This window comes from Podarcis muralis, chromosome 17, assembly GCF_964188315.1.
Source record: "Podarcis muralis chromosome 17, rPodMur119.hap1.1, whole genome shotgun sequence".
NCBI lineage: Eukaryota > Metazoa > Chordata > Lepidosauria > Squamata > Lacertidae > Podarcis > Podarcis muralis.
This window is the reverse complement of record NC_135671.1, coordinates 39,481,566-39,491,206: the sequence shown is the minus strand read 5'-3', so window position 1 is coordinate 39,491,206 and position 9,641 is coordinate 39,481,566. Positions and strand designations below refer to the sequence as shown.

At 46.6% G+C, this 9,641-nt stretch overlaps 1 protein-coding gene across 2 annotated transcripts; it reads right to left on the bottom strand.

The window, feature by feature from the left end:
* Positions 1-1,521: 1,521 nt before the first annotated feature.
* LOC114587595 (three prime repair exonuclease 2-like) lies at positions 1,522-8,577 on the bottom strand. Of its 2 annotated transcripts, none has more exons than XM_028712067.2 (2): positions 8,352-8,577; positions 1,522-6,159 (listed from the first exon to the last, which is right to left on the bottom strand). In XM_028712067.2, exons 1-2 carry the CDS (start codon positions 8,560-8,562, stop codon positions 5,486-5,488), a joined length of 885 nt encoding a protein of 294 aa, XP_028567900.2. In that variant the 5' UTR covers positions 8,563-8,577; the 3' UTR covers positions 1,522-5,485. The 2 variants fall into 2 exon arrangements, with proteins under 2 accessions (XP_028567900.2, XP_028567901.2); XM_028712068.2 differs by having other exon boundaries at positions 1,522-6,163; positions 8,352-8,500.
* Positions 8,578-9,641: the final 1,064 nt, after the last annotated feature.

The following is a 9,641-nucleotide window of genomic DNA, read 5'->3' as shown; positions in this document are numbered from 1 at the left end:
ATATTGTCTCGCGCCCAATTGAAAGATGAAAAAATAGCCTTTCCTGACTGACTGATTTCTCCATTAAGCCCTGTTTGCTAAGGGCTTGGAGGAGGCTTTGCTGTGAGGCACAAACAATAATGCCATCAGCTGTCCTTCCAGAAACGTTAGCCCCTTTGAAACAGCATTACATTAAAAATCTGGAACTCTGAGGTCATTTTGTTCTTCTTGCTTAGGTGTTTGTGAAAAGTATTGCAGGGAACCCTGAACCCTTGAACTTATTGGGGGTTTTCAGTGATACAAACAGAAATGCCAACAAGCACCCCTAAATTATAGTTGACTATTCCTTCTTGTCTTCACTTGCAATAAACAAACCAGAATCTGGCTGGAGGCCTCCTTATTGCCATTCAAGGGGTCAGGGGCAAGACTGACATCCATTGGGGCGGGGCCAGCACCCTGCATAGACAAAATATGCATCCAGAGGTGCCTGGAACAGCTGTGCAAAAGACACTGTGATCCTTTGGCTGATGTGCAAGGTTCTTCAGCATTGGGGTACGTGTGCAGGGCTGGCCGAGGCATATTGCTGCCTGATGCAGAGCCACAAATGTCCCTCCAGACACATAGTAGCCAGGGCCAGTCAAGTTTATTTGGGGACTGGAGATGGAGAATCACACACCTCACTTTGCCTAACAGTAGAGTTGGTGCTGTGGAAAGGCTTTCTGAAAGTACAAGGTGAAACGTCACTCTTCCAACCTGAGGTCACAAGATAAGAAACAGTAAAGTACAGATGTAAGAAAGAAGAATCCAGCACTTCTGCCAAGGAGTTAGGGATGGTGCAAATGCTTCTCTTTTTTCCATTTGGTTTTCACAAGCTTCTGACATATGCTGGGCTGGGGCGATGATGAGGGATCACTGAGGGAGCTTCGTGATTGATTGGGGATTTGAACCCAGGACTCACCAGGCCTATTCCAACACTCTAGCCCTGCTGTACACTGACTCTTTTGGCAATTTTGTCTTGGTATCACAAGTGTGAGAGTTTCATGTATTTAAACATGAAGCTTGTTGGGCGAAGGAAATCAGGCTGAAAATGTGACTGCATTATACGCCCCCCCCCCCGGAACTCAAAAACCTCTCCCTCCCCCATTAAAATCCATTGAGTCAGAATGTGAGGTGCCCGACAGACACTCCTGCCATTTTAATCTGGAAATTCAGAGCTGATAAAGCACTAACTGCCAGTGCACCAATTTAGGGTGGAGAACAAATGGGCCTCTAGGTACATTTTTTGGGACTACATCTCCCATCATGCCTCCTTACTGGTTGTGGTGGTTGGGGCTAATGGTTATCAAAGACTGCCCTAATGCACGAGAAGTAGGAAAATGCCATCTGTGACTGATAGATTTTGTAAGTACCTGCATTAAAAACAGTTTTTAAAAAATCTGCTCAGTCAGGCACTATTTTAACCTACCTGATTAACTGACTAAATGTTGTACACCTCTGGCCTTGGCATTGACACTGCAAAACATAAAGCAGAAGACTAACAGCAATTTTAAAAAGAGCTTTTATTGGGCATTGCAACAGAATAAATGAGAGGCACACACAAGAAATCAGGCCACTAATGAAATATACAGGCAACAGGCTTACAGGATAAACAGGAAGTATATCCTAGGAGGAGCCCACAATTATTTATGTAATTCACTGCCCATAAGATGTTGCAATGGTGAGCAGCACAAATGACTTCTTTAAGTGTCTTAGTTAATCCAGCAGCAGATCAGGCCAATCAAAGCATGATTCAATAGAAACAAATATAAGGTTCTGCACTGAGGCAGGAAGGTAAAGGTAAAGGTACCCCTGCCCGTACGGGCCAGTCGTGTCCGATTCTAGGGTTGTGCGCCCATCTCACTTAAGAGGCCAGGGGCCAGCGCTGTCCGGAGACACTTCCGGGTCACGTGGCCAGTGTGACGAAGCTGCTCTGGCAAGCCGGCACCAGCGCAGCACACGGAAACGCCGTTTACCTTCCCGCTAGAAAGCGGTACCTATTTATCTACTTGCACCCAGGGGTGCTTTCGAACTGCTAGGTGGGCAGGAGCTGGGACCGCAGACGGGAGCTCACCCCGCCGCAGGGATTCGAACCACCAACCATGCGATCGGCAAGCCCTAGGCGCTGAGGATTTACCCACAGCGCCACCCGCGTCCCCGAGGCAGGAAGATAGCCACCTGCAAATACTCCTGAACAGCCAATACTGACAACCAGCAACTGAACATGGAAGGCACCTGGTGGTAATGATGAGAGCATAGCAGCTAATAGACTGAGCTGTGAACTAAGAAGTCCCCAGTTCAAAACATACTTCAGCACAATCTATTGGTGTCTATGCAAAACTAAGTTCATTGAGGAGTTCAACAGACTTACTCCCAGGTAAGTGAGTATAGGGTTGCAATCGCCAGCGGTAAGCCGCTTTCAGTCTGCCCCACCCATATTCTGCAATTCATTGTTAATATTTTTTTGATGCATTCATTCAGTTAAATTAGTTGTATAGAGCCAAAGCCTTCACACACAGAGGGCAAAAGCAAGGCATTCCTCTAAAATCACAAACATAAGTCTATAAAAGTCTACAGCATAGACGCTTAGCCTTAGAACACAAAATTTAAAATCACAATGCATTAATATAACAAGCAAAGCTTCTTAGCTGCCAGAGCAAATTTGGCTACAGATAAGTAATTTGTAGAGAGTTTAACTATCACTTCCTGGGGGTATCAATCTGAGAACCAATAAAAATAGGAGATAAAAATTATCTGGGCACCGTATATAAAGGGCAAATCAACAAATGGTGCAAGACATCCTCGACCTGATTACATCCATAAATGCGTTTCCATGCCATCTGAGGAATTCCAAGGTATCTCCCCTCCAAGGATGCTGAGGGCATCTGCTGAAGCCGAAGCTCAACAAAGGCCCTATGCAATTGTGGGGAAGGTAGTGAGGCCTTGAATGGTTGTCCTTAATTTGAGGGTCCCAAACAGAATAACAGGCAGCGGTTGTGGATGCTCTGGCTTGCTTGGAGTCATGGTCAAATATCCAATTTCTAAGTTCACTAAGGGATAAATATTTCCCCTCTTGGAGATTTCAAGCCCTAAGTTTGTCTTGACACTTTTGTACCCAACCTCCTGTCCTCAGTTGCTCCAACCAGCTGAGCTTGGTGAGAATATGGTCCTCAAAGTCTATGCCAGTAGCTAAGATAGGCTAGATCAATTCTGGCCGCTATTGAGGGGAGACCCAACTCAGCTCTCGGATGAGCCAACAGAGTCCCAGGAGGAAGCCCCAATACCTGCCTCATAAATTTCTTGTGTAGGACTTCTCGTTCAGATTTGACACCAGTTCATCAAATTTCAGCCCCATAAAGCACTGGGGTGCATTGATAATAATAGAGAGCAACTTTACAGAGGACAGTGATTAACAATGTATTTGGGAAATTAACACTCTAAAATGCTAAGTATGATTACTGTCATAAGTTCATTATGGCAATTCATATGTAACTTGGTATGTTCTGAATGCTTTAATTAATCGTAATACTTAAATAGCTGCTTTATACAATGATTAATGATGGGACACCTAAATTATACCCTACTTCCATATAACCTCAGGAAGAAAAAAAATCCTTGGCATCTGTTGTCTTTCTGTAGGTAAGAAGGGACAATGCAAAAACCTCACAATTGTTTATAATGTAGAGTTGTAGAAAGATAGCCATACATGCACATTTTAAAAAGTAATTCTCGCTATCACCTTTTCACCAAATTTAGTGAATTTACTTCAGTAAATACAGTGGAACCTTGGGTTACATACCGTCCTCCTTACGCATGCTTCGGGTTATGAACTCCGCTAACCTGGAAGTAGATGCTCTCAGTTGTGAACTTTGCCCCAGGATGCGAATGGAAGTCATGCTCTGGGGGCGCAGCAGCAGCGGGAGGCCCCGTTAGCGAAAGCACACCTTGGGTTATGGTTATGAACGGACCTCCAGAACGAATTAAGTTCATAAGCGGAGATACCACTGTAGACATATGGGAGAAGGTTGTGCCTTATCTCCCCTCCCCCCCCCAAATAAAAATGAATTCCCCTACAAAAAAGTTTGGATAAATTATTCTTGTTAATTCGTTTTATCACATTCATACCCTTTGTTTCCTTGGCAGTACAATCTGAGGCATGTCTGCTCAGAAAACCCCATAGAACTGTGTGTATGGGTCTACAGCCTCAGAGTTCAGAGCATCATACATGGGGCTTACAAGCAGTAGCCCACCCAGGCACTGATCAGACCCCAAGCATGCCTAATGTTAGCAACATGGCTGCATCAAAGTACCTTTAGACCAGGGACAGGAAACCCCAATGTTGCTGGACCACAAATTTCTATCATCCCTGTTGGCCATGCTGGATGGAAATTATGGAGTCCAAAGGTTAGCCACCCCTGCAGTAGAACATGTCTGGAGTGGGGAGAATGTGTCCTGGGGACTCCCTCTATCTGAAACAGGGAAGCATCATTGCTAAACTATACTACCAAATATCTATTTAGTACCTTTCATCCTTATAACACTCCTTTGCCATACGCTCCAACATTTCTCCAATGAAAACAGGGACATCCTAAGAAAAAGCAGGACGTTCCGGGATCAAATCAGAAACCAGGACGGCTTCTCTAAACCCCTAAGCTATTTCAAAGCAGTTACAAAAGTAATTTCAATAACCTACTAAAATGTAGCTAAAGCTTGTTTTTAGGCAGCACTGGTTTCACTTTTAAAAACTGCGCCCATCAGGCATGAGAGGTAGTGCCTTGCTCAAAGTTACCCACTGAGATTTATGGTGGAGATGTGACACTGAGCCCCACAACTCCAAGCCAAACACTCCACCTGCTGCATCTGCCTGGCCATCCGAGGCTGGTCATCGCAGCGTGTTGCCAACGGGACTGGTTCTTTTACTGGCTCCAAATGCAGTGACCAAATCCATGAGTGGAGGATAGGAGGTGTTTATCCTAGCTGGATTACAGACAGAATAAGCAATACTTATGGATCCTTCAGACCCTAGGAACCCCTCAGAACAGCAGTGGATGGACTCCTATAGGGGCTGGGATGCAGGGCCTTCACTGGCTGTGATCTATGCCGTGGTTCTTTCCAAGCTCCAAGTATCTCTTACAAACAAACATTCTCAGAGACTGTATGGGATCCCAGTGCTCCTTTAACAGGCAGCTGACCTTGAAACCCCACCCAGAGCTGAAGTGATAGATAAGAAATTAGCCACTTTATCAACAGGTGTCCAATACAAGATTAGAAATGCTGCAGGCACACCCCCCAAACCAAGGTCTGGGCTGGGGCGATGTCCTTGCAATACACGACTAACTTCTCACAGTACAAAAGTCTTCCACACTTCCACTGCACACAGGAAGTAGCCCTGTACAGGAGGAGAATTCAAGGTTTGATTCTGTGTGGATGTGCACTTGTGGGGAAAGAGGTCGTGTCATCTTTCTTGATATCAGTTCCTGCTTCTGCTTCGGAGGTACATAGGCGGAATCTCCCCCCAGCTCCGCACATTACGAGCTGCCCATGTCATTAGCTCAGGGGCTTTGGCAAGAAACACTAGCAGAAGAGTGACCACATCACCTTCAGCTGAGTGGGCCCTAACAGGCTCACGTCCATAGAAATGTCGGAACAGTGCCCCAAGCTGGTAGCTCATGCCAGGAGATCTTTCCAGCTCCTTCAAGGCTGGCAGTGTGTCCAGGCAGCCGGTGCTCGGGGGCAGGTCAGTGTCCACTCGCCACAGCTCTGCACGAAGCAGGGGGAAGTCAAAGCCAAGGCCATTGTGAGCCACCAAGCAGATGGGGCCCATTTGCCGCTGCAGAAACCCTTTTAGTATATCCACCACACCGCGGTTGAAATCTGCTTTGCAATTCTCCTCCAGGTTTCGGTTGCTCAGCCCAGTAATCCTCTCTGCTTCAAGGGTGAAGGGCTTTTGGGGATCAACGCAGAGAGTGAGCTTGTCTATGATGCGGGGTAGCTGGGGGGTGCCCGGCAGCAGAGAGCACTGGAGTGAACGGCGGTGCACAGCAAAGAGGCAGAGCTCAGCCAAGTGAGGCTGGTCATGGGGCAAGCCAGTGGTTTCAAGATCGAGGAAGACAAATGTCTGGAAGTCCTGCAGAGCTGCCATGGCTGGCTGGCACAAAGGAAAAGAACATGAGAATCTTTATATACGCAAGCAGGGATTAAAACCACAGCACTGGGCCATAATGAAAAGCAGTAACATGAGCACAGTTCTCCCCTACATGTGGAGAGACAGCTTCAGCTCACACGAATGCCACAGCTGTCTCAGCTGCAGAAGAGAAAAGCTCACCTCTTCACCAGGGGTAAGAGCCCCACCCAGGCTGGCATGCATAACACTTCCATGCACAATTCATGAGTCCCCCACACCAGCAGTGAATTGACTGATACAGGAGAAATTACAGCCTAAATACAAATGCACAATAGAATAAATCGTCAATAAAAATATAAAACAGCAACAACCCAGATACACCACGAATTGAGCACAAATTGCATTTGCACTCCCACCACAAAGCAACTCTCCACACCAGTGGTTTCTCCCTGGAAACAGCTGCAAATGCAGCAAAGTTCTTACAATTGCTCTCCAGGGCAAGACTAGCCGGCTCCACCTCCTGGCTTCTCAACAGGCAGCAGTACACCTGGTGCAGGAACAGGAGCAGCAGAGGGGCCAGGGAGGCTGAAGTTGGCATTTGCCTCCCAGGCAGCAATTGGTTCAAGGTGCCATTTGAAGGAGCAAATCCTTGGTATGTTGACACTCTCTGTGGGCAGAGGTAGGGCATTCTGTCACTGTGGATAAACTTTTAAATTCACCAAAAAAGATTGACAATGGGATGAAGAAGAATGCCCCTCTGCGTACTACCTCTGGCCACCCCAGTCACAAAATCAGACTGAGGCATGAGCACAGCCAAGGTGAGGCGGCAGGGGGACAGCTGCCCCTCCCTCTCAAGAGTTGTTGAGTTGTTTTGGGGAAATCATGGGTATAAATATCCCCCCAAAAGGGGCAGACTTTGGTGGGGGGGCACAGCCTCAGTTAATTGAGTACTTTCAATGCTTTAAAATGCTTTTTGTGTATCGGGGGGGGGGGGCTGCCCCCCTGGCTATGCCCATTCCCAGAGCCCTGGACTGCAGACTTCTCTCTCTCTCAGCAATCTATAATTTCACATCAGATCCAATAGGGGCCAAATCCACTGCCCATAAAGGGTTTCTGGAGTCACAGTGAAAAGCTTTCTGAAAAGTGTCGCTCTCATCTGGCAATGGAAAAAAGCTCCATTCAATCCTAGTTCAAAAGGCATGCAAGAATGAAACAGCAGGAAGCACAATGTGTGAATGTAGCATGGAAACATGTAGAATGCTCTTCTTGACACATGCACACACAACGTCACAGAACTAGAGAGTTAGCTCAAAAGGACAACTCAGTGATGAAGGGAGTGCAGCGTGTTCCAGAAGACAAGTGGCTGGTGCTTAAAAAAAATAAGCAGAAGAATACACAGGAGAGGATGAGCCTAGAGACACAACAGAAACTGCTAAAACTGCATTGTGGGGCAATATGTATTTTCCTCTCCTATTAGCAAAACTTACTGGGTTGCATCCAAAGTTTGCTTTGAGAAGACCCATTGAAATTAATGGGCCAGCACTAATCATGTCCCCTAATGTCAATGGGTCTACTCAGAGTACAGTATGGCTTTATGTTGGATACACTATCCAATCTATTTATCTTTTGGTTTAAACTGTTTCTAAGTGACCTTTCAAGACAGTAGCATTTCCAAGGCAACATACATTGATAACAAGTATACAATTTCATGAATCTCAAAGTCTTAAACATACAATGAAGTTGGCTGACAGGCGTTTCAGGATCAACAGCTATGCGAGCCAAATGGAGCCCCCTGGTCTGGGGCAGTAGACCTTTGAATACTGCGCTAAGTAGCGGGACCAAGAACAAGGGAAGGCTCTGCTTTGGGAGCGTCGGAAAGGCTCTGCTTTGGGAGCCACCGGAAAGCAGGAAGGCTGCACCGGACGGGCTTCGGTCCAGGAAAGCGATTTACATGCTCTAACCCCCAATGCACACCGACATACTCGGGAGCAAGCGCAGGAAATCATTGGGACGCGCTGCCAGAGGGGGAAAAGCAAAACAAAACCGGGTGGCAAATCCCACTCCTCCCAGGGTTTAAAAACCGAAGCACAGAACCATGCGATTTTCCTCTCAGAAATTCATTTCCTCCACCATCCCTTCAGTACTGGAGGACAGAAGAAGAAGAAGAAAACTCCCGAGGTCCCCCCCCCCCAGTGGGCCAAGTAAAACTCACCGGATGATCTCCAGCTCCCGGACTCCCCCAACAAACGCAGCGAGGACTCTGGGCGGCGCGCGGCAGGCTTTTCAAGGCGGACGGCGGGGAAACCGAAAGCAACATGCTCGGGCAAGCCCGGCCAGCCCGGCCAGCCCGCCTCCGGACGTGACGGCGCGGGGGGGGGGGGCAAAAGCGGCAGCTCCACCCGGCAGGGACCTGGAAAGCGCATCCATCAGTTCAGCAGCCAAGGGACGAGAGCCGTTCAATTGGATGCAAGCCCCTCTTTGCTCTCTAGAGGGCGCTTGCGTAAAAGAGCCGCTCATCTAGAGTCCCTAAAATGGGCAGATGAGTCGCGGAATCCGGGATGGATTATCATTATCATCATTACAGATTGATTTATTTATGCCCCTTCTTTTCCCCGAAGGGTTTTTAAGTGGTTTACATTTAACAACAGCAACAGCAGCAGCCATGCGCTCAGACCTAAATGTTGAGTGTTTTTAATTTTTAATTTTTTTTTTCTTTTTGGATTTTTTTGAAAATTTCAATAAATATCTTTTTTTAAAAAAAGGGAATGTCATTTGATATTAGGCCTAACAAAAAAGCCTCTGGCTTTTTGGCAAACGAAATCTTGAATAGTTTTTTCAGCTCCTCATATACCTCTTTCCAAAATTTCCTTACAATTTTACATCCCCACCATGTGTGATAAAAGGTTCCCTTTTACATCTCCAGCGTAAGTTTGACTGCTTTTTGTAAATCTTAGCCAATTTTTCCGGAGTGAGGTACCAGCGGTAAAACATTTTCATCATGTTCTCTTTTATCATATAACAGGCTGTGAAATTGATATCCACCTTCCACAACCTTTCCTATTTTCCAGTTGGATTGTAGGACAAAATCCTTTGCCCACTTTATCATTACTTCTTTGGTTGTTTCATCCTTCAGTTCCCACTCTAACTGCAAATTGTACATTTTAGAGATGGTCTTCTTTTTAGGTTGTATTAATTCACTTTGTAATTTTGACAAAGGGTTCCACTTCCTCAGCTACACAGAGCTCAACTTTAGATCCTTTTTTCTTCACTTTCTTTTACCTTCTTTTCAGTCCCTCTCCATGACTAAGGCTGCCCTCCAGGAACCTCTGGGAAACAGAAACAAAAAGCATCCCAGAAGAATAGAAACGAAAGTGAAGAACAGAAACAAAAGACGGCGCGGGCGGGGGGCAAAGCGGCAGCTCCACCCGGCAGGGACCTGGAAAGCGCATCCATCAGTTAAGGTGAGAAGGGACGGGAGCTATTCGATTGGATGCAAATCTCT